General features: G+C 37.5%; 1 protein-coding gene across 5 annotated transcripts in view; it reads left to right on the top strand.

The window, feature by feature from the left end:
- Positions 1–25,689, top strand: part of Etv1 (ETS variant transcription factor 1) — an 87,118-nt gene extending 61,429 nt beyond the window's left edge. For all 5 annotated transcript variants that reach the window (XM_076941957.1, XM_034514515.2, XM_076941958.1 and 2 more), the window contains 5 exons: positions 9,744–9,812; positions 11,643–11,711; positions 14,577–14,746; positions 18,980–19,081; positions 23,044–25,689. In XM_076941957.1, coding sequence (XP_076798072.1) covers positions 9,744–9,812; positions 11,643–11,711; positions 14,577–14,746; positions 18,980–19,081; positions 23,044–23,265 — 632 coding nt within the window. In that variant the 3' untranslated portion in view covers positions 23,266–25,689. The remainder of the gene's footprint in view (positions 1–9,743; positions 9,813–11,642; positions 11,712–14,576; positions 14,747–18,979; positions 19,082–23,043) is intronic.
- The last annotated feature ends 215 nt before the right edge of the window (positions 25,690–25,904 follow it).

Here is a 25,904-nt window from a genome sequence, read left to right as displayed (position 1 = left end):
CCTCTAAAACAAGACCAAATTGTTGTTTTCTAGCATTTGGTTTGCCTGCTATCACAGGCTGCTGTTATTTAAATCCTGAACTGTCATAATGCCATAGTAAAATCAGATTTAAAACAGACCGTCCTGCTTCTGACTGCCATGGCCCTCTCCAGGCAAGGCGGTGCTTTCCTTGTGAGTTCCTCAGGTGTGAACACGGGGCCTGTTGATTGCAAATATATTCCTATGTGGGTTCAAGTAACCAGAAGACAGACCTGCTTTCTTCCCTCATCCAGAAGGCTGGTAATACACGTCACGCTGCTTAGGTTAGAACTGGGTCTTTCCAATTCACCCTCCTGATTGCTTGGATTAGATCGTTTTGAACGTTTTTATTTTTGGTCATTTCCAGTGCAACTCTGATTATGGGTCTATGAACTCTGGCTTTTTATACCTGAGATGTGACACTCCCAAAGGCTCAGCTCTGTTCTCTATGAAGCATCGTTACTTAAGGCCACATTCCTTTCATGAAATGCTTGCTGCAGCTTCCTTCCTTCCTCTTCTAACTTTTCATGTTGTTGCTTAAAGCAATGTGAGACGAGAAGCACTTAGGAATGTTCAAGAAGGAGCTATCGATTATTTGGAAGATGTTAACTTTCTATCTGTGGCTCTAGTATCCAGGACCGCTTTCTTTCACTCAACCAGGCGGTTTGTGGACAAGTGCGTTGATGTTTTAGGTGCTTCAGTTGTGAAAAGTGACAGTGATATTTACTTAATTGAGCTCATTATTATAATAGTTGTCATGGATCAGGCTCACAAGTTGACTTTGCTTTTAATTGCCTAACATGTGTTATGTGGGTTTTTGTCATTTGATTCTGGTTAAAGTAGCAACTCTCCCAAACCACGATACTGGCCTATGCTATCAGTTTTTCTAAGAAATGCTTCAATATACTCTAAATCTACAGTTACTGTAAGTGGCCTTGGCGAGTGATTTGATTTGAGAATTGAGACTACAGTCTGGATTTACTCTTCATGCATTAACACAGGTCAAATGGACAGGGACTGCATTTTAAGTCAGTAATGGAAGGCTGAAGGCTGTCTTAAACCAATCATATCAGTTTTACCCATGACTGATTGATCCCTAGGGGCAGAGCCTTGTAAGCATTTCTTTTCCATGAATGGACTCCATAGAGCCTGGAGTTTCATTCATAAAATGGAGACTGAAAGGAAACACACACACACACACACACACACACACACACACACACACAGACACAAGCACACACAGAGCCTTGCTCTCTGGAATGTCATTTATAAAGAGCTGGCGGGTGTAGTGTTCCATCAGCTGCTGCTTTTGCCAGTTGACTGGAAGTAATGATTAATGTTCATTGGTCCTGCGTGTGTGTAACCTGACACCGTTTACGGCTTTCCAGAGTTCCTAATGTATGGTGAATGAGAAGACAACATTCTCAAATCAGAAACATAAACAGGAACTGGTGGGTCTGAATTCCATTCAAATATGTCATCTCAGCCCCACTTTGTTTGTCTAACTTGGATTTTACAGGCAGGAAAGGGGGAAGGGAGGGGTAACACACTCCTTAGCTAAACTAGTTTGGAAAGGGGTGGAGTACACTTTTATAGTGTATAATTTATGGTTTCATTTCAAACAAAACACCCAGGACACTTAGGCTTTACGTTGCTTACCACCAGTGGCTGAAATGAACGGATAACTCTTTTTATAAAAGTTGAGCTGAGATTTGAAATTAAATGAAACAGTTTAAAAACCATTGGCTATCTCTCTTTCTGTGTTTAGTGAATGTGAACAAAAGATGCAAAAGATTGCTTACTTTTCTTTTTTTTTGCCTTCTTTTCAAAACAGTGTGTGTGTGTGTGTGTGTGTGTGTGTGTGATGTGTGTACTCCTATATCTGTGTATGCTCATTGAAGTGTATGTTTTTGGATTTTAAATATTCTTAAAAAATGTTTTTGGAGCTCAAATATTTCTATACTCATATGAGTTAGCTCGGTAAGAGGACGAATGGGTTTCATAACTTGAAATAATTTTTTTAATTGTGTTGGGCTGGGCAGTGGTGGCGCACGCCTTTAAACCCAGCACATGGGAAGCAGAGGCAGGCAGATTTCTGAGTTCGAGGCCAGCCTGGTCTACAGAGTAAGTTCCAGGACAGCCAGGGATACACAGAGAAACCCTGTCTCAAAAAGAAAAAAGAAAAAGAAAAAAAGAAAAGAAAAGAAAAAAGTTGTGTTGGGTTAAATAGATACTTATTTTCATTGTGTGTGTGTGTGTGTGTGTGTGTGTGTGTGTGTTTCTATTTAATTGCTTTTAATAGTGATTTGTACCTTAAGGACAGGTACTTCAAATGAATAAGAAAATACTCAAAAAGTAAAATAAAGCTGCAAAAATCAGCAATCCTATGGTTGTGATTATTTAATAGGCCTCTAACTTTGATTTTGACTCCTCTTTGTGTGTGAGCCCTAAGAACTTATTGCATTATTTGCATGATCTGCTTTTTATTTATGGTCAGCATTAAATAGTAAAATCACCCAGTTGGTGTGACATTTGAAAAATACCAACTCCTGGGCCTGGTATCTGTTTACCTTTCTATCATTTAAAGTAAGCTTTGCAAATTCTTTTGCTCCCAACTTATTTATTTGCAAAGGGGGCCTAGTGTTTTTGTAAAGATGAAATAGGTTCATGCTTAAGCAGTGCCTAACACAGTGTCCAGTATATACTGACAGACTTGACACTGATGCAGGATATTCACCGGCATTTTTTTTTATCATGATTTCTTCAAAGACTATGAGTTCTTCAACAAGGTGCCATAAACTCATCCTCAGGCTAGTAGATAACATGAAGGATATGAGATATTCTACCAAAGTCATCATATATGAATCCAGTATGCTGCGTCTGACATAGTTCAAGCTAATCTCTGTTACTTGATCCATTTTTATTGGAAGCAAGCAGAACAAATTATCTGAATATGGTAGGAATCCCAGGAAAGATGAAATCGAGAGGGAAAACTCTACCTTCAATACTCTTAAATCATTCAGCTTCCAATGGGAAACAAATCAGGACAGACTGGGTAGTCAGTATCAAATTCTTCACTGCAGGCTATTGCTGTGAATCATTGGGTCAGTCAATGGCATTGGTTCTCACATTTACTTCTAACTGTCAGGCTATGTGTTAACTGCCAGACTATGGCATTATCAAGTAAATACCCAAAGTCACAATAATGCTTGTGTCTTCTGCCACTTTCACTTTATTTTTTATCAGCTTAATAAAATCACAACCCTATAAAACTTACAAAATCCTGGGTTTAGAATGTTCATAAGCTGTTTAGACCTGCTTACATTTTGTGTGTGATACTGTCCAAAAATAGCTCAGAAGCTTATGAGAAATATTTGCAGTTTCAGAAGGAAAGTCATATGCTATTGTGGGCCACTACCCTGCCATCGTGTTTCAGAAACACTGAGTTCTCTTCACTGCAATATCCCTTCTTCGTTCCTTGGTTTTGCCAACAGTATGATGCTTAGGAATGTTTGTAGTCCCCTGCCTCTTTTTAGAGAAGAGTCTGTCAGTGTAGGGTTAGTTTATTTGCCTTCATAGTTTGCTGAAATAGAAATATCTCAAAGTGTGGATGAAACAGTACTGAATTTATTACTTCCTTCTTAACACTCAAGCCATGGGCAAATCCAGTATTTTCTTTTTTATGATACATTTATTTTATTCTATGTTTATGAGTGTTTTACTTTCACAAATGCCTGTGTACCAAGAGTGTGCCTCATCCTCAGGGAGGTCAAAAGAGGGTGTTGGATATACTGAAGTTGAAATTATGGATAGTTGTGAGCTACCAAGTGCATGCTAAGAATCGGACCTATGTTCTCTATATGAACAAAAAATTGGCTAAACCACTGCCTTTGAGACACCTCTCCAGCCCTTTTGCCACCTCTTTAGACTGTTCCGTTCAGACCTTTGTGACTGAGAACCAGGAGGTCCATAAAAATCCCCTGTTTCAACTCCTTGTTTGTTTTCTTTCTCATGTGAGTCTAGCCATACTACTGCTAGAACTTATTCTAGACTTGATAACTTGCAGGTTTCTTCAATATAGAATAGATTATTGGTACAAAAGCATCTTTTTCATGACTATGACTTTTTGGAAACTATAAAATGTCATTTTCTTGATTAACTGTATCAAGTTCATTCATGCAGCGAATGGAATGTAAAAGCGGAGTCAAGGGTAACGTGGGCATTTTTCTGTTTGCATTTACACCTGTCTTTACGATGCATGTGTTGTGTATGCCCTGGACACCCTTTGGGTCTTTTAACATCCCATGTACTATTAGCAGAAAGTGGGAAGAAGCAAGCCCAAACCAGGACAGTCACAGTTAAGGAGCTGAAGGGGATGAAAACACTGGAAGAATAAAGTACTAATTGGTGTCATAAGTTGTTAATACAGCTCATGTCATGATATTTTTCCTGAACCAAGAACTTCCCACATGCACCCTACCATCATGTATATCTTCATATATATATATATATATATATATATTCATGTATATCCTCAGCTACCCCAGGATTTAATACACATATTTTCAGAAATTTGTTGATTAATAATACTAACCAAAAAAATGGTTAAATCTTCCAAGTTTGCATTGAAGAGGACACACGCACACATCTTACAAAGTGTACAATTCTTTCAAATGCATGGAATACACCATTTTGGCTCTATATTTATCATTTTAAAATCTCTCCCATTCTTCATGCGTGTGACACCAGTACTGGGCAGGGTGAGTTAACAGGACAGGATGAGCCCCTATTTTAAAAGTGAATGAATGAAAGTTCTATGCTGGCTTCACTTAGTCATTTTACCCCTACAAGGAGTTAAAATGTAGAGTCAGGCAATTTTTTGCATTCTAGTTTAAATGAAAGCAAAGGCACAGTCTTGAGCTACCCCTACTTTACAGGGATTTGTCTTTTACCTTAAGACATTTGAAAGCTTAATTAAGTTGTGCATTGATTATGACTGCAGGAGTCTAAGCAGGAGCATCCAGTGAAGGAGACGGCTTTTCCTACCTCCTTGTTCAGTTTGCTATGTGAGGTAATCCCCCTTTTACACACTATTTGATAACAAAGCACTTTCAGCCACCACTAAAAATGCCCTAGACAGTCGTGACAAATCTTTCCTGTCTGAACCTGGTGTACCTTTTGGAGGCTTAGACAAATGATAGCCAAAGGGGAATTTTCATTTTGTAGAACTGAGCAGCAAATATGCAAATTAAAAGAGTGTCTGACATATGACATGTGCAAATTCAGAACTGTACTTTGTGGTCAAACCTTTGCTAAAGCTGCCCAGATCCAAAATTCTGTTTTTCCAGTACAGCTTCACATTGTTAGGCAAAGAGGGAAAAGCAGCTCTGTTCAAAGTTTCTTGCACATGTATCCTGAGATGGTATCACTTCAAGTATGATACCTTTAGGAGTGATAGTACATGAAGCCTAACCCAAGAGGGCAGTTTGGAGAGTTAGCATTCTTTGTTCTTGACTCCACCCATACATGCCCAAGCCTTGAGTTGCCAGTGACATTGCACTGCTTTGAATTTTTACAGCATATTAGATCAGCTTTCATCACCACAAGAGCTCATCTGTAACAAATTACAGGCACTGTGATTTCTGTGAGCTGATTTGGTCAACACTAATATCGTGTTTTAGAATGCTTTGATCCACAAGTTTCTATAGCAATAAAAACCCTTTGTCCTAAATTCAATTTATGTAATCCAATTTATAGACTGACTTTTAAACTTCATAGGCCAGTGTTATTTGAGAACAAACCACAAGGGTTAATATTGGGGGAAAATGAATTTCAAAGAGAGATCCTTGAGTATTTAAAATGTCTGATAGGAACTCTGGGTTAATTGTGAATACATGACGACTGTTCAATCAATATATTTTAGATACCATAGATTAAAAGATGAATTTACAGAGACTATTCCAGAGTAACTTCACTAGTAACCAGAAAATCAACTAGTTCATGAGACTTAAGAATAGTAAATTAAGATACTGAATATGGATTTATATTCTAAATTCTTACTGTCTGTATATGCTGAGATGAAGTATCACTTCATATCAAGATACATTTACAAAAAACTAAAAAGAGCTGCTTTCTCCCTCTTTGCCTTACAATATAAAGCTCTGCTGGAAAACATTACTGATCTGGACAGCTTTACTAAAGGGTCACTATTGCATACAACTTACTTTATATGTTCCTCTTAACAACTCTTAAAATTGTCAGCTGCATTCCCATTTTACAGATGAAAAGGTTGAGGAAAGAGCTATTAACCAACTTACACAAAGCTATACTCCCATGAAATGAGAGAGCTCAGACTTGAATTTGCAACTTGTAGATGACAACGTGGTCATTGGCAAGCACCGTACTGTGCTGGTCATCCTAAAATTATAACCAGAGGATGCCAGATAAGGTAGTATAAATGTCCTGCCATCCTAGCGTGTTTCCACAGGTCAGGCTACAGTTGACGGTTGCTCATGCATTTGACTTTTTTCCACAAGTAAAGTGGAAGGCTCTACACAGCGACACCTCCATCCCTGCCACCCAACATCTACCTTTGAAGTCACCACTTAGCCAGTTTGGTTCTTAGTTGAGCGTTTAGCAAAAGTTCAAATGTAATGCCAAATCGCACCAGTTGTACTTTTTTTTTTTTTTTATTAGATAAGGTAGAAATGAAAGCAGCAGGCAATTTAATTAGCAGTAATTTTTCTGGGCAAGTCATTACTTTGATGAACTTCAGAGCAATGTTTACGGCCCCTAATTAACCATGTTAGTCATTTGATTGAATAATCACTTTGGAAATGTTTCTACAATCTGATTAGAGTCTGACCCACTCTGATAGTCATAAATTAACTGTTATCACTTTAGAATAACATGACTTTAGTTATTCTATGTGAATAAACCTCCTAGCCTTGTCCTTTATTTTAAAAAAATAACTATATGGACTATATAAATGGCATTCATTTTAAGGGCAGAATAGATTTTAAAATGCTAGCCAAGGTCTTGCCTTTTAAAAATTAGTTGTTAATTTTATTTGCTCTCATGTAGTAATTGGTAAAAATTGGAAAAAGCACAATTTTCTCCATAAATTGCCACTCATGCCCTCGTAAAAATGTAAATCATGCTTTGTTCTTTGGAGAACTGTAATGAAGATTCTGGCCTCAGCCTTATTATGTGTCACTGATTTTTAAATACATTTAAATGTTATTTAACTAGATTTTTAGAAATGTCTATTTCAAATAGGTAGATGAAGAGCTACAATTCTTGAAGAACATTACAGTGTAAGAGAAGCAACAGAGACAGCAGCTTCTTTCTACATGCACAAGGATTAGACTGACTGTAGATAAAGTATCACTGACATTTGGGTCTGGTTTTCCAGCATTACGCTAATTTTACACTATGTTAGAACATTCTCTGAGTATCCTTCAGCCTTGAATTCTGGTTTCTCAGAAATGTTTGAGTGTCTTCCTGGCCCTCCTTTTCCTCATGCTCTGGGATAGAAAGTGTATCTTTACACTTTATGGAATAGACTTCAGCCTCTGTCTTTTCCTCTAGTTGTCTCCAGAGCTTCCAGCTGTTTTTACAGCCGTACCCCAGGTGTGTAGCAGTCAGAGTATTTTCGTGGCACGGTGACATCAGTACAGCAAAAGGCTCGCCTCCAAGCAGCTGTTGCATTGCCTGCAATCATTAACACCGTCCCTTCCAGGCCCAGCTGTTTTGAGGGACCTTTTGCCTGGCAATAGATCAGAATAACATTAAAAATTCATGTGAAGCTTGGTCATTAGTTTGAAGTTGGGATAAAGTGGCTTGCTAACTATTCAGCCAATTATCAATACTGTCAGGAAGAGAGGCACTTTACCTTCCTAGATTCAGAATTATGTACTACGTAATAAATTATATGAACCAGATTATAGAAAAAGTGTGTGTGTTTTATACTATCTTTATCATGTAAGCTGCGATTTATTATGTACTTTCATTTTATGTAGGTATTTAATTTTACATTTTTTTGATGCTGGAGATTGTACCTAGGGACTTGTACATGCTGTGCAGAGGGTTCTACTACTGAGCTACTTGGCCAGCCTCTTACCTCTTTGGCTCTAATTGGTTTTCTTGCTTTTGTTTCTGAGAAAGAGTCTCTGTATAACTCAGACTGGTCTCAACTTCACAATCTTTCTTCCTCAGCTTCTTGAATACTAGGATTATAGGTGGGTACCACCAAATCCATACCTTTTAAAATGTTAGAATTAGATTCCAATTCTATTAGATTCCAATAGATCTTTTAGATTAAAACCATATGGGTGAAGCTATTTTTATGGTAAAAATTGCTCATATTTTTGTTGACATTAGACCAAAAAATTATCATTTGTCATCAGACCTCTGCCTAAAAAAATACTGACTTTGAAAGTGGAAAATTTCAGACCAAGGAAAAAAACCAAGCCAAATAAAAGGTATTGATTGCCCATTGTTACAAGGAGTGTGTAGATAAATATGTCTGAAGAGACAAGGCCTTTAAAATTCATTCCTTAAGATTGGTATATTTTAATGACAGGCAGTGGTAAAGTGGGAATATTTTTTATTAAATAGTACATTTGTGGCACACATTTAGGGTTTTTTTTTATGTTGCTAAAAAACTACTAAAACATACAGACGATCTAATTGGCGTGATCTCAAATATTAATACATTCAAGGATAGGGCTCAGTTGGGGGACCTGAAACTTTCTGTTTTAAAGAATTAGTTTTAAGGAAAGTGTTTTAAAATGAAATGCAAAAATAGGGACTGGGGCTCAGAAGAGACTCCTAAAGTGTGAAGGCCTATATATTGGCAGCTGCTGTACATCTGTCTCTGGTTTCAGAATGAATCCATCCTCTTCCCCGAGGGAACTGGGAGCTGTGGTAGATGTCAGGGACCACCTCCCAACCCTTTATTTTGTAGCAATACAGGTAAAGAAAGGTTTGTGCAAGTTTATGTAGCTTATATAATAGTAAGGACTTGGTGTTTAATCCTTTGTCTCCTGCTTCATGTTTATTTCACTTTTCATGTCAAAAGCGTTGAATATGTTCAGTTCTGAGTCAACACCTGTGCCAGGTCCACAGTGAGCCGCTTTGCTTTCTCTTCCAGAATCCCTGGCCTCATAGGGGAGACCTTTTCTTGGCACAGGCATTGTAAAACTGCTTATTACGTACCGTCCCTTCGTTCACTTTGAACATGATCTATATTCTTAATAAAAATCAAAAGCCAGGCATGCTATTATCTGAGAAAAAAACAGTCCAAAATTATCAAGATAATTTATGAGATTTAATTACTCTATCTTTTCTTAGTAACTTCTGTCTAGCATTCGTGAAGTCACCCATGACAGAACCATTTAGCACTGTGCATAGAGAGAATGCTGTGTGATATCTAAATTCATCCCACTTGCCCTTCAGCTTACTGCTGTGGCATCCATAGGATGTTGATGAACTTCAGCAAAGTTGAGTTGGTAAAACTCTGTTGACCTGCTTACTGAAGAGAGTCAGCCTCTACTGTGATCCATTCGGCTTTAAGTTCTTGGAGGCCCCACTGAAAATGTTCTTCTCATTCTGACACACTTGATCATTGATGCTCTTGAAGTTTCTGCTCTGTTCTATGTACCTTTGGCCTGCGCTTCCCTTCTAACCGGTCTTTCTATGACACATTTTGTTTCTTCTTTCAGAAGTGCCTAGCTGCCACTCCATTTATATGAGGCAAGAAGGCTTCCTGGCTCATCCGAGTAGAACAGAAGTTAAGTTCTCCATTTTGTACAATTGTTTATAAATAAAATTAAAAGTAATCAGACATTCCAAATACAGGTCCACCTTACTCACTCATTGTGTGCTTTGGGGAAATGCACTTATGTTTCTAAAACAGTACATATATATACTGTTTGAGGTGATGGAAGATGAGCAACGGCAGAGTACTTGGCCAATGTCCCCAAGGCTTTGGGCTCAGTCCCCAGCGAGGCGACATAAGCACACACCCCACTCTATTGCGTAAAGAATAAAAGACAGTGTTTCCCATCTTAGTAGCTTGTGCTTGGTTGTGAGCATGAGCCTTGTCCACACCGCTAGCTGTGTTCTGCCACCATCTTGCAGTCTTTCAACTAGAAAGAGCTCCTTACAGATGGCCCACCTTACTGCACTCTACTGACATGCATCTTAGAAAACACTCCGCTATGAACTTATAAGCCTAAGCAAAACGCGGCAGTGTGACTTTGCCTTTCAGTGTCCTGGATTTTGTGCCTTTTGGAAAAGTGATTAATAAGAATGAGTTCACATAAACTGCATAGAGACAGAGTTTTTATTTCAGGTAACCACAGTAGAATACTCTGCTCTAATAGACTCTGACATCTGCAAAGTGAGAGACAATGATTATCTGGAAATTATCTCCACTGAAGGATTCCTATGTACATGTTTCTTCAGTAAAATTGCCATAGATACTACCTTTTTAGTTAGAATTAGTATTCATGATTTTATGTGAATGATATTAATAGACATTTAACTGATAGCAGAAGACAGTACATCTAAAATAATGGAGAGAAAAAGCTTTGCACCAAAGCAGTGGAGTTATTCTTGCTAATGTTATTAATATTATAAACCTGCCATAGAGATTCTTGTATTTGAGAAATAAGCTATGGTTAAATTGTATAAAATTTCTTCCTATAAGTAAAGGTGACAATTAGGTAAATCAAGTATATATGAAAGAGAAAAGAATTATGAGAAGATATAATTTATTATTATTATTATTATTATTATTATTATTATTATTTACTTTTAGTATGAGGTGAGTTAGTTTACAACTCAAAAACAAAACTCAAAACTCTCTTGCCTATTAATGATGAGACGAACTTGGGGAGATGACCCCATGGGTGGATGACACCAAGCCTTGCATGTTTAATTCAATCCACAAATTCACATGGTGGAAAGAGAGAGCCACTGCCACAAGTTACTCTCCAACCTTCATGGCCATGCTATGATTGACGTGAACACAACACACACGCACACATGTGCACACACATGCACATATGCACACACACACACACACACACATGCACACACGAATGGGCATGCTCGTGTAAGTGTGTGGACAGTATAATAAAAAATATTTTTAAAGTGATAATGTTAGCTTTCTAAGGTATTTCTACAATAAAGTAAATGATAAACAAACTGTGTTTCAGAGTGTCAGGAAAAGACTAGAAATTGGGCTTTGCTGTCCTCTTGAATAATGAAACAAAGAAGAAGCCAGAAAATAAAACGATGCATTATTAAGCATAGGTTTGCCAGTATTTTTGTGAGGTCTCTGCTTAGGTCAGCAGTTATAAATCTCTGATGTTTATATATCACTGTGCTATGGTGCTCCTCTAAATTGGAGTGCATGAAAATCATTCAGTCCTCAAACCAGCGCTACTACTCTCATCCCCACTTGATAGATGAGAAAATTGAGGCAAAAAGCCAAACTAATGTGTCAAGACTTTTGTGTATGTATGTCTGTGTGTGTGTGTGTGTGTGGCTAAAGAACTTTTGAGAATAATTTCATATTCTACCATTAATAAGCATATTCTGTTTTCCTCTCACAGGCTGCATGTTTGAGAAGGGTCCCAGGCAGTTCTATGATGATACCTGTGTCGTCCCGGAGAAATTCGATGGTGGGTTTCTCTTGGTTTACAGTTTGATTTTACAAGCGAACACCACTGTTTCTTTTTCTGAAAGCAGTTAAAATTTGTACTTAGGGGCTTCTCTACACACCATATGTCACGCACTAAGTGTTCGTGCAGTTACTGGACATTCCCGTTCTTCCTCCCTTTGCAGCCCTCTTAGGTTCCACGAGAGTCCTTTTTTGGAGATGGGAGAGAAGGCCAGCATTGTTGCTGTGCTCCGTGTAGAGCAGGGCATCTTTCCATTGCCCTGCGGAGCACATGCAGCTTGTTATTTGAGATTTACTGAAAGCTGATCCTGTAATTAACAAAGCAGAACGGAAAGCATGCTACTGTGAATGCACCGATGACTAATGCAGGCCCTTTCTTTTTATTGTTCATGAAAAGATGCATTATGGAGCACAGGAACAACATAACTGCCCATTGAGTCTACTGATTGCTTGCCCCCACACCCCACCGAGGAAGATGTACATTACTAATGTAGCATTATGTTGTAATTGCTTAAAAGGAACTTAGGAACGCATTACCTTTTAAATATATCTCGCTAGTGCAATGAAAAGATCCCCGATATTAAAAATGAGCGTCCAACTAGATAGAATCCTCTTTTCTTGACAAGCGTGGTGGCAAAAGGCGACATTTACAAGAAAGCTTTGGGAAAGAGTGAACGGTTAATTCATTTAGTGGTTCTTCAGAGTGGTCTCCATAGTTCCTGCTTTGATTGTCAAACAGGAAATGAGCAGGGGCCCTCTGATTAGTTGATTGCAAAAACTTTGGGGATCTAGGCTGTAATGACTTGGGCGCTCTCAGAGTTTTTAATTGTCATTATTTAAACAGCAAAGTGCATGCTCACATTTCTGTTCAATCTCATAATTAGTTCTTGAGGGCTTAGCTTCTAAGCTTCTTGCTGCTTTTGGAGCTTTTGGGAAGGATTGTGAGTTTTGGAAAATCTATTTCCTTAGCCTTCCTGAAGATGGCTCAATTTATTAAAGGTCATGGAGTTGAAACCCCAAAGGGGATCACAATTTTTGGTTTTCTTCTACAATATTTACACTTCTGTTTCAGAAGTCTGAGTTGTGTTAACTGCCCCTCACAGCACACCATCACAATTCTTAAAATGTGGCTTTTTCTTTGGGCATGGAGCTTATAACTTGCTTTCAGGAATGCCCTTTCTTCTTTTCATTTATTGTGAGTTTTTCACATTTTAATTAGTTTTCAACTTAGTAAGGGCATACAAGGAGGGAAATTATCTTAAAACTATATCAAAATAGAATGCTGGTATTTAGGAAGCTGGCTGTTCTCATTCCCTGTCTTTGACTATATTTAATTATATATATGATATTATATGCCTTCGCATTGTTTAATTATTAGAGAGCAGAAAGAAAAGCAACGCTTCTTTTTCACATGTTGCTAATGGAATAACTCACTTTTCTGTGCAGCAACACTCTAGAAACTACATTTAACAAGGTTTCACTCTGTCAGCATGATTATCCACTTGCTTTCATGAAAAAAAATTAAGTACTAGAAGAAAAAGTCTGAGGTAAATAAAAGTGACTTTAAATCAACATGAAGATACACTCCTAAATTACCTTGTTAAGAACAAAAGGACTTCACAATTTGTCAGTGGCTATTGGCTGAATGTTTTTTTGTGCGTTTGTGTGCTTTTGAATTATTTTTTTCCTGGTCACGTGACAAGGTGTATTTCTAATTAACAACTACTAGAAATTTTTAGAACGCTTGTGATTTACATTTATTTATTTATTTTAAGCAAGTTATAAGCTCCATGTTCACACTTAGGGTGAATACAGGTAAATGAATACATTCTTCCCGAACTGTTTCTTCAACCAGGAAGAGAAATTCACACACTGACCATGAGCTATCTGTAGGCATTAGCTGAGCACTGCAGGCAGGACCATCCAGTTCTGAGAAGCATGTCTGGAGCTGGAAGGAAATGAGCAGAGGTCGTGTTTTGTTTTGTAGAGCTAAGAGAGTTGTAAAGGAAAAGCAGTGTTAACTAGTACTTGTGTTAGATGCCTTTCTATGCCATACTAGGTAAATGCAGCACCTTTTTTGTTTGCTTAAAAAAAAAAACCCTATTTTACAGAATGTGCTGTTATAAACCATCTTAAGTTGACCTTTTAAAAAAGGCTCCAGAAACAAAATTAAATGAACAACAACAACAACAAAGCAATGTTGTTTTATTTATTGCCAAGGGACCAAGTAATAGCTTCTGAAGAAAGGTTCAGTAGGTGAGACGCTACTGCTGCTGCTACTGCTGCTACTGCTGCTGACTCCCACAAAGGAGAACTTCCTAATTCATATAAAGCACAGGCCACACAGACCTTATGTTATTACTAAATTTACCTTGAAATATGTTCACTGAGATTTTCAGTAGTCCGTCATGCGCAGGTCAATAAAGTATTCACAAATTATAGTTTGTAGAAATTAATTGATACAAATAAAATGCCCAGAGCTTGGAGCCAATTACTTCCCTCTTAGTGTTAGTCAGAGCCAGAGAAACAGCACTAACAACACAAGCATGATCAGATATGATGGGTTGTAAAGGCATGGATGAAGGAGAGACAGTTGGACTAGGTTGTTAAAAGTAAATGATGGTTATGAATTTACTCCTTACTGGTGTGTACATTTGCATGAGTGAGAATATTGTTATGTCATATGTAAGTTGGTGTAGATTGTTGGTTGTCTTTTAGTCATTTGATTATTTTAAATCTGTATTTAGTGGTGCTGTTTACAACCACCATGATGTGATTGTGTTTAGCCGTTTTCACGATTGATTAGGTGTCAATTTTATGCAAATGGCGTACTATTGCTGATAATCGTTTATTTTTTTAAATCTAGGGGACATTAAGCAAGAGCCAGGAATGTACCGGGAAGGACCCACATATCAGAGGAGAGGGTCCCTTCAGCTCTGGCAGTTTTTGGTAGCTCTTCTGGATGACCCTTCAAACTCTCACTTCATTGCCTGGACTGGACGAGGCATGGAATTTAAACTGATTGAGCCTGAAGAGGTCAGTCTAAGGAGATTTTGAGTAGGGAACCAAGATTTTCTACAATATAAGCAGATTTGACTAATAAATTACAAAGGTGGTTAAAACATTTCAAAACTGCGTAGACATATTTTAAATTTGAAAGTAGGTCAAAACAATGTAAAATAATTTCTTTCTTGGTCTTTCTCACTAAACGCAATAGTTTCTCCCCATTTGCAACAGTATACATCTGTTCAGGGACCTCGTTTTGCAGTAGAGCACTGGCCTCACACCAAATACACACTAAGCACCCAGGAGCAGGAAAACCATTGCTAATTGTTAGCGTGTTTAAATGTTCTAGTATATTTAGAGCTCCATGGGACTATAAAGAAACTGATTCTCTGTAGATGCACTTAAATAATGTAAGTGAAGAACCACCATATTATGGTGCAGGCAACATAGACTAACGATGCCTAACGGAATAATTGCGGAGCCCTTTACTGTGACAGGAATGCAAGACTTTAGTAATCCGAGCAAGACTTGGACTGAAGAAGTTCAACATGGCTTTATGTCAGTTAAACAGGCATTTCCCTCCACCTGTGATGAAAATAAACTGAGCAGAAACAGAACACTTTATATTTGTCATATTTGTTAGGACAGGAGACATTACTGAATGATGTCAGTAACATTCGAGCCACTCAGGAGAGGCAATATTCTGCTAGTGACTACGTCTATTTAGAAACCCCATGGTGTTTATGTGTTTGAGTTTGAATAAAAGAATGGAAGATCTGACTAGCTAGTGCCAACATTCTGAGTTTTCTTATTATTTAAATATGAGAAAGATATACAATCACATGTTTCATAAAACTGATAGTTCACCAACTTTGCTTCATAGATACATAAAGTCAAAAACAAGACCCAGTAGTTCAGTCAGTTGACTAACTTTAAACAATAGCAAACTCACTAGAAGTTGTGCAATAGGTACTACATGTCTCCTATGCTTTTGCTCTACATCCACCCCTAGGATCTTGAGAAGATAGCTCTGTAAGTAATGTCCTTCTGCACAAGTATGAAGACTTCAATTCTGTCCCCTACAGCCATGCAAAAAGCCAAGTATAGCACCATATACCTTTATTTAATCCAAGCCCATTAGACGCAGACACAGAAAGACCCTGGAGACACACGGGCCATCTAGTCTAGCTCAATCAGCATGTTCCAGGTTTAGTGAAAGGTCCTGTCTCAAAAGACAAGGTCCAGATTGATGAGACTTAATCATCAACCTTTGGCATACACAAAAACAAACGCACACACCACAGACCCCCACCCCCCTAAAAAAAACCCATTCAAATGTTAAATATCCTATTTCTTATTGGTTCCTACTTTATTCTTAACAATCATATACATCAGACAGTGGCCATGTTGTTTCTCCTGATTTCTTCTTTGGAAAAAAATGTGTGAATTATTTTAGTCTGTGTGGCACACAGTTCCTCTCTACTCTCCACTATATAATAGATCTTTCAGAGGTGACTGCCACAATCCATGAGTGATGTCTTGGAAGCCACCATACTGTGCTACTCACTGGTTTTATTTTTTCATGTTTTACCTTTCAGTTTAAAATTATAATGATTGAAATCCAGAATCAGCCATGCTTATCTGCTCGCTGTGCTTGGATACCAATAGCAAACACAGCTCTCTCTTTCAGGTATCTGAGATAATGGTATATTATTTCCAAATTAATCAATCATCTTAGGCAATTGTACCCAGAAACATTCTTTAACACAGCAAAACACCTTCTGGATTCAACTGCAGTCTTTTGATGATACTCAAACTAGTTGAACATCAGGGAAATCAGATTGCCAGATCCCAGGTTCACTATCCCATAACTAAGTATGACTTTCCAAAAATAATTTGGTGGGCTGTAAGATGTAGGTTACTGGTGTAGTGCTAGCCTTGAGTTCAAACACTAACACCAAAAAATGTATTTATTAATATAACAAAACTAATAGAGTTATACTTAAACAATTAAACTGACTCAATTAATGTCATTGGCAGTGAGGGTGCATGCCAACTCACTCTACCCTGTGTGATCTTTCCTAACAGTGTAAGCTCTCATTTGAAAGTATGACATGAGAATGTCACTGGAAGTATTGTTTTCATCTTGAGACTCCATGTTAAAAACTGCCTTAACTTTGAGTGATTGTGTGTGACTTAGTATTTGAATTGCCTGGAAGTGATTTAGGTTTCCTGTTAATGTTAGACCTTTTTGTCTACATTATATACACATATTGTTGTCTATTGTTACCTTGACTTTGTGCCAGTTCTGACACAAAATACGTCTAAGAATAGACTTTTTTTTACATATAGACTAATAATCTATAGTGCTGAGAATAAGTTGGCATTATAAGAAGCAAATTCTCAGAGTCTTCTTTTAAAGTATTCACAACAGTTACGTCACTCTCTCCAGATGTTTTCCAGCTGCCTTAAAAGTTCATTGCTTTTTAATTTTGAAGAGGACTCTGGTAAGATTCTAAGAAAGATTCACTTGTAAGTGAATGTTTTCAGGAATTGTGGCTTAACAGAACTTTTCACACTTGCATGCTGCATAGTTGTGTCTCTATTTAGCCACTGATATTCTTCATAACACTTTTGAAAGATTTTACTTAAAAACAAACAAAAAAAAAAAACCCAAAAAACAAAAACAAACAAACAAAAAAACAAACTAAAAGCCCGAAAACCAAAACTCCCTTTCCTTCCTTCCTTCCTTCCTTCCTTCCTTCCTTCCTTCCTTCCTTCCTTCCTCCTTCCTTCCTTCTTCCTTCCTCCTTCCTTCCTCCTTCCTTCCTTCCTTCCTTCCTTCCTTCCTTCTTCCTTCCTTCTTCCTTCCTTCCTTCTTTCCTTCCTTTGTTTTTTGGAATTTCAATCATCATTTTAAACTGAAAGGTGAGACATAAGCATTTACTGTAAAGATAGTGGAAAATTAAGATGTATCCGCCACTGTGACTGCTGGCTTGAACAGCTAGTCTTGTCTCTGCTCAATCACTCCTCACAAAACAGTATACCTTTTCATGTGATCCAACACCATTTTCTGTTCATTTCAAGAACACAAATTACTTAAAGGTGGGGGTGTGTGCAACAAAAAAGTTTCTGCAAATGCAAGGAAGGCAGGAGCAGAGAGATGATTTTGAGGACTGTTTTTTGCGGATGGAACACAACTTGGAATTTCATGGAAACGAAGGCTAATGCTCTGTTAGAGAATGCACTTATGGCCTTGCTGAGGCTGTGCATGGCTTCTCCTCAGACTACCAAAGAGTAGGACTGAATGAGATCTAGATTTGCATTGGAGTGACAGAAACAGGCTCCTGTCTGATTGGCACCACGGGCCCACCGTGTGATTGCGAAGTGGAGTGGTCGCATTGGGAAGGAGAAGTGTTTTCAAAGCTCTGCCGAAGAGCTCTGCCTTAGCCACATCCAACGCTCTACGACAGCCACATTTGCAACACTTCTGAGACTTTTACTAAGCCACACCGTGGACATTCTGCTTTGAAAGAAAAAAGACTCATGTACATGGTTACATGGCGACTTTTCCACTTCCGCCTTATTTTTAGCATCCGATTAATGTTTCCTAAATGAACTTAATTTTCCAGTTTGGGGTTGGCTATAGTTTTCTTAGATGCTGCTTTAGGCAACAACAATTATTTGTAGTTGAGCTTATTAATCGGCATACTGTTTCCTCTGCTGACACACTGCCAGCTGCTCATTCTTTTGTACAATTTGAGCAAAGTATTTTTTCTTTTTAACGAATTCAATAAAACACCTTTACAAAGGGATTATTAAGCAGTTCCTAATCTGGGATTTTTTTTTTTTTTTTTGGTCTGAAAGTTCAGGAAGGAATAGACAGTGTATAGCAGAAGGGAAAATCTGCCTCATTTTGGTGAATTGCAGTCTGTTCTTTCGTGATGCAAACACATTCCCTTATTTCCATTTAATTTCTATCCAAAACAATGATGACAAAGGATTCTATTGTGATGTTGAGGAGAGAGAACTGTAAGCCTGGTTTAAACCAGGACATGGGAAATTCACAGCACTAAGGCTGTTGCTATTTCCTTAGGCTTTAGATTTGAAGGTGTTTTTATGTGTTTAGAAGTCATATGTTTATGAATTCTGTGTGTGTAAGTATGTATATGTGTGTGTGTGTGTGTGTGTGTGTGTGTGTGTGTGTGTGTGTAACCCAGTTTAAGACTAAGCACTAACAATATGATTCTGTTTTGGTGGCAGGTGGCCCGGCGTTGGGGCATTCAGAAGAACAGGCCAGCTATGAACTATGACAAACTTAGTCGTTCTCTCCGCTATTATTATGAGAAGGGAATCATGCAAAAGGTGAGGTGATAGTACATTAAAACGCACTGTGATGATGCCCACTGGTTTCCAAGTCATAGTTTAGAGAGCACATTATCACTGTTTTGCTATAGTCAGGCTTTTCCCCATGCTAACAAATTCTCGGCTCCTGCTTTGAGTATCATGAGTCTATTTATAACTTCATGGACATTGGAGATAAATGTATCCTGGTATCTACCAAGTGACAATCTTTCTGGAAGCTTCCACTTTGTTACACATGGTAAACAGGTTATTTCAGTATTGTTGCTGGATCTACTTGTGTCTAGAAGCTGTAATTTTATTGCACCTCGAGTTATACAGTTTTGAAATGCTTGTATTTTTTTTTTCTTGTCCTGATTCTTAAAACACTCAGGCATCATCATGTTCTTACTAGAGAAAAAAACATTTTTTTCTTCTTTGATATCTTGCCTGATTCCATCAAATGACAGTTTAATATCCCAAATCACTTACTTGCAATAAATGTTTCATCTTATTTGGTAGGTAGAACAAAGTTCAATATATTTTAATTCACATGAGCTTCTTTTAATATTTAAAAGTTGTTTTGTATAAAAGACAAAAACATGGAAAAAGATAAAATGTACTTAAAATATAACATTTACAAAGGAGGCCATGAATAAATGAATATATAAAGATAAAACATTTGGATATTTGTTATCATTTCCTTCAGCCTTGTGTGGTTTATGGCTTGTATAGCACAACAGTTAGATATGAATGTTGCATCAAACAGACTTTTCAGATGCCACTGGTTGGTTGAAGGAAGGAAGGTTGTTTATCACACCAGCATGCAAAATTTGGAGTCTTCATGTGGCTAGTAATCAATCAGGGCCCCTTAGAATGTTAACAAGTTTTTTAACCTCCATATAAACACAGCCTGCTATTTTAAGACACACTCATCACTTCTATGAGACTTCTTTCTAGAATATTCTGTCTTTTTCTTCATGTCTCTTACTATATGGACCTTCCTCATGGCTAAGTAAATGGTAGCATAGTTTAATTAGAGGAACTCTGTGCCTCCCCCTTTTATTATAAATATATATATATATATATATATATATATATATATATATATGAAATTACATTCCAAGTCTGTATGACCTTATTTGCTCATTGGCTTAAAACCTTAATTAGGCATTTGTGCTGAGTGTAAAGAGCAACTGAATTAAAAGCCTGAAGAATAAAATAAAAATAGCCAAATGGGTTAAAGCAAGTGAAACATTTTAAATGGTTATTAATTTCAGTAACTCTGAAATAGAAATAAATGCTAGAAAAAATGCTTATTGTACTTTGTAGATAAAATGTGCACACATCTAGTTGAACATGTTGCAAAACTTAGAATACTTAAACGATACATAAATTATATACTAGTAGAGTAATGTTTGTATGCTGCATAATATGATTATGTTTAATTGTTTCCTTTGCCTTATCATTTATATTTGAGATTTTATTTATTTAATTTAATATTCATACACAAACATAAGTTATTTGGGTCAAGTATACCCCAATTCCTTCTCCTTTAAATTTTGAGAAAAAATTATTTATCTATCTATTTTTTTATTTAGTGTGTGTGTCTATGTGTGTGTAAATGTGTGTATATACCACCAATATATTCGTGCAAGTCAGATGACACCCTTCAGTAATCAGGCTTGACTTTCCACTCTGTGGGTCTTTGGGATTGAACTCAGGTTGCCAGCCTCGGTGGCAAGTGCCTTTACTTGCTGAGCCATCTTCAAATTTTAAAAGTTGAAATGTAATTTAAATATCTGTCTGGGCTTTGACAACGCATCCACCTCCCTGTTTAGTTCTGATGTGCTCCTCCACAAAATTCCTGTGTTTTCCATCTCACTGTTACCTTTAGTTATATCTAATCTACAGTGCTTCTTACACTGTGATTGTATCACTAACAAAGGAGGGCATCATTTACTCTGTTTGTATGTCAGCTCTAACAGGGTGGATAATACAGTACTAGCAGGAAAGTGTTCATTCACAGAAAACTAGAAGGAAGCAGAAGGCAGAAGTCCCTAGGATATTTTATGATTTCTGTTGCATATTGTACATTTAAATTCCTCATGATGAAATAGTTTTCATGTATTTCATTGCTTCTAAGTAAAGACAACCTCAACATGTCAAACGTGTCAGACAAAACAGGTGCAGTACCTAAAGCAAACAATTCTTTTTCTGTAGCCCCAAACTAAACAGAGTAGGCTACAAAAGACTCAAAGGCATCTTGAATACAGCATTTATTTTACCTTCATTTCCTGAAACTACTTTGAAAAGTAAAGAAGAAAGGAAACAAAACTAAAATTTACTATGTATCTCTCAGCTTTTGTCTGAAATTGCCTGGTGTTTACTTTTGCAGTCACTTCATTACTTCAATCTGTGTGTGTGTGTGTGTGTGTGTGTGTGTGTGTGTGTGTGTGTGTGTAAAATGAGGTTTAAAAGAGGAGAGTTAACTAGATGTTTCCATTTGCTTTGAACTGTGCTAGAGTTTTCTATGCATCACAGCTGGCCTTCCAAGGAGCCCTTCCTGTTTCACTTTCATAAGACAAGGCACTGAAGAGTAGTTTAAGAAACATGTCCAGATTCATAAACATCTCTCGTGGTTGGCTCTTTCAAAGCTCTAGATCTCCAGATTACTTGGACTCTAATGTGGTTCCTTTTAAATTTAGGGCAACAAATATTCTAACTCTGAGTCCAGAGCAGCAGAGTCCTTGGCAGTCATTCCTTTTCTCCCAAACATGCACAGAGAGTTTATAAACTGTGAGCACACTGCTTCCCTGTGTCACAAATCAACTAGCAAGACCTTTTGACATAGAAACAGGAGATGGTGGATTGGTTTTAGCTCTCTGAAGTAGTGAGTTAAACACACACACACATGCACACACACCACACACACACACAAACACACACACACACACACACGGGGGAGGAGAGAGAGAGAGAGAGAGAGAGAGAGAGAGAGAGAGAGAGAGAGAGAGAGAGACAGACACATCCACACAGGGAACTGCCTTTGTTCCCCACAGATCCCCTGGGTCTTGAGTTCCTTAGCATTGTGTATTAATGACAGGTACAACTGTCTCCTTGCATTGTTTATCAGTTTCTACAGAAGCATTGATCTTCAAAACTTAAGTTTGGGGCATGTCTTTCTCTACAAATTGTGCTATGTCTCCTTTATTTCAGGCGCTTGACACATTTCCTTTTCTCATTTCCTCCCTTCCCAGTGTGTATTTTAGATTCCTTTCACTTTTTTTTTTTTTACGCCTCTTACTTCAATTTGACACTTTACACACATCCTTAAGCTTCATCTAATGTATCTTGCCTTCATTTTAAAAAGTGATGTGCTCAGGATAATGTCCTCCTGCTCCATCCTTCATTTAAATAAGGCTATGTATCTTTGGGGCTTTCTTAGATGGAGAATACACAGTGCGGGGGTGGGAGGGAGAGAAAAAGAAGCGGTGCATCTTGGGAATCAGTGATCACTACTCAACTCTTAGGAATAAAACACATCGTTTGTCTTTTAAATTTTGCAAGTTGCAGAAATATAATAACAAGGGGAAGATAAACCTTTAAGATAGAGTTCTGAAAGCATAGATGTTACCTTTAAAACAAAAACTTCAATATGAATTGGTTCCATTACATCATTGATTTTTTTCTCCCCCCAATGACAGTGTAAATACACCTTTATGTTAAAAAGGCAAAAGCAAACTGCTGATTTTCTTAGCTTTTGCAGAATTAATTATACTCTAGCTCAACATTTTGTATTTTGCTTGATTGAAGTATGGCTTATTTCGCAAGGTAAGGACGTTTCCCACAGGAAGATGTATCTATTACTTAGTTGCATAGTCTCTTTTGACCTCCATCTCTGCTGATCTGTTAATTCATGTTTGTTTCTCTCTCCCTTACTCCTGTGGTGACGGTGACGCTGGGCTTTTCTGTGATATTCTCAGGTGGCTGGAGAAAGATACGTCTACAAATTTGTGTGTGACCCGGAAGCCCTTTTCTCCATGGCCTTCCCGGATAATCAGCGCCCACTGCTGAAGACGGACATGGAACGTCACATCAATGAAGAGGACACCGTGCCTCTGTCTCACTTTGATGAGAGCATGACCTACATGCCAGAAGGGGGCTGCTGCAACCCACACCCCTATAACGAAGGATACGTGTACTAACATGAGCAACAGTCAAGCAAGGCACCCCGTGCTTCGCCCCTTTTTTCAAGATACAGAGAATCACCGAATTCTCTTCAATGTTTGTTTGATTTCTGTTGTTTGTATTTTATTTTTTAAATAATAATACGAAAGGGGGCTTTTCCTGTTGCATTATTCTATGGTCTGCCATGGACTGCGCACTTTATTTGAGGGTGGGTGGGAGTAATCTGGACATTCATTCTTTGTAACAGGAAGATGACCAGTGAATGGGCAGAGGGGGCTGAGGGATTCCTTTTTACTTAGGCTTGGGATGGGGTCCTACAGGTTTTCTGTATGATGAAGCTATATCATGTTTGTTCGATTTCACAATAACGTAAGATAATTTTCCCTGGGTATCTGCGGTACATTTGATTTCACGTTGTGTAAATATCTTCTTGGAGACCATTTGCCTTGGGCATTTCTCCATCATTACTGAGTCTCTGCAGGTGTACAAAAATCTACTGTAAATGGCAGTTTAATGTTAGAAATGACTGTTTTGCACCTCTTGTAAAAAAAAAAGAATATTTAGCAATTGCATTTGTTGTTCCTTCTGTTTCATATTGCTTTACAGATGACTTGTAGAGAAAAACCCTAAATGTGGGCAATTCTCTCTGAAGTTGAGTAATCACCATGACTGTAAATGAGGGCCACAGTTTTGGACTCTGGCTCCAACTGAGTCATAGGCCAGTAGCATTACATGTATCTGGTGCCATCTTGCTGTTTGGTATTACAAATACTGTCTTTTAAATATGTTGATGCCCATTTCACTTAAATAATGACATGTCATGATCCTTTGGAATCTTCATATATGTGTTAAAGCTGGGATCGCAATGAAGCAAAAAAAGAAAAAAAAATTACCTGTCTCCTTTCACTATCTTCAGTACATAAATACATTATTTAATCAATAAGGATTAACTGTACTAAATCACATATTATGCTGTTCTACTTACAGCAAGCACTCTTTAAGACAAATATCCACTACACTAAATAGGTACTATAGTAATTTTTAGACATGGTACCCATTGATATGCATTTAAATGTTTCACTGCTGTGTTCTGTTGATAACATATATAAATATTAGATAATGCTAATGCTTCTGCTGCTGTCTTTTCTGTAATATTCTCTTTCATGCCGAATTTACTATGACCATTTATAAGCAACGCAGTTAACTACAGATAGCATTTCAGGACAAAATAGATGACTCAAACCATTTATTGCTTAAAAAATAGCTTACACCATGCCATGCTATAAGCAGCTTTTATGCACATTGACAAATGAAGAGTGAGCCTCAGCTTGCTAAAGGAAACTGTGGAAACTTTTGTAACTTTTGGTGAAATGGAACATTGTTTATGAACTGTTAAAGAATGAGGAAGTAACTGTGTGACGTAGTGCTGGCACTGACGCTGTCCTTCATCTCCTTTGGACATGCCTGTAAATGTGATCGGATTGTACGAAAGAAGATTCAAAGATCTGAAATTTCAAAGTTTCTGCCTTGTTTTCATTTTGTTTGTTGTTTCTTTGTTCGTTTTATTGTACATTCAAAAACAACAGCATTGAACGGGTGCCACGTTGTTTCATTCACTCTGAAAACTACAAGGAAACGGTGTCTTAATACCCCCTGAGTAGCTGCTTACCAGATCCAAGCAAAGAAAATGAATTATCTTCAGGTTACTATCCTGGAAGAACAACTTCATAAAGAATCTATAGTGACATGTTATTTTTTAGAAAACCCTTAAAGCCCAAATAAACTTAGGGAAGCATTTCACCAGCACAAGAAAGAACTTGTGAAGAGGAACCCTCAGGATCCTTTTCCCATGCTCCGTACATCACAGTCGCTTCCATAACATAAAAATTTAGCTCTTCAGATGCACAAATGGGCACTATCCACATCTTCTGGAAATATTCTGGTTCCTGCAGATGTCTATAAATGATTTCATTGACTGTGCTGCGTGTATTTCCCTTGGCCCTTCATGGGCTGATAAGTATGCCTTAAAAATCAGGACAGCCACCTTGACCGTGTGGCTATTTACAGCACTTGGACTTTCTAAGTAACCAGTGAAATATTTATTGGATAGACACCCGAGATATATGATGGAGCTCTTGGTAAAACAGAAAAGTTCTAAGTGTGTCTTTAAATGTAAATCATATTGAGGAGTCTTTTCTTTGTCCATAGTTCTTCCCCTTACCCTTTTAATATTCTTGTTCTAGTCAGTCAGAGAGGAAGATTTGGACTCTGAGTTGTTCTATAGGATCAAAAAAAAAAAAAAGAAAGGTATTAATTTTGGTGTATAAGGACAACTATGTTTTGTTGCAATACGTAGTGTTTAAATGGACTATGTAAGTCATCAAGTAATCCTAATATGAAAAATGTCAAAATATAGCATCATAAACTTTAGAAAAACAGAAGATTTTATGTTCTGATTTGTTTTCTTTTTTCTTTCTTTCTTTTTCTTCAGATTGACTTAAAGAATCTAGTTGCTTATGTTTGCAAGAGTCTTGCATTTTGTATTTCAACAGCATTGGCTACCAAGCATAGGAAGTCGTGAAGTAAACTTTTTCTTCAACTTGATAAAAGAAATGAAAAGCTATATCCACTAGAGTTTGATGTCTCTAGTTGAAGA

Source organism: Arvicanthis niloticus, chromosome 11 (assembly GCF_011762505.2).
Source record: "Arvicanthis niloticus isolate mArvNil1 chromosome 11, mArvNil1.pat.X, whole genome shotgun sequence".
In the NCBI taxonomy this organism is placed as follows: domain Eukaryota; kingdom Metazoa; phylum Chordata; class Mammalia; order Rodentia; family Muridae; genus Arvicanthis; species Arvicanthis niloticus.
The sequence above is the reverse complement of the archived record's forward strand: the minus strand, read 5'-3'. Positions and strand labels throughout refer to the sequence as shown.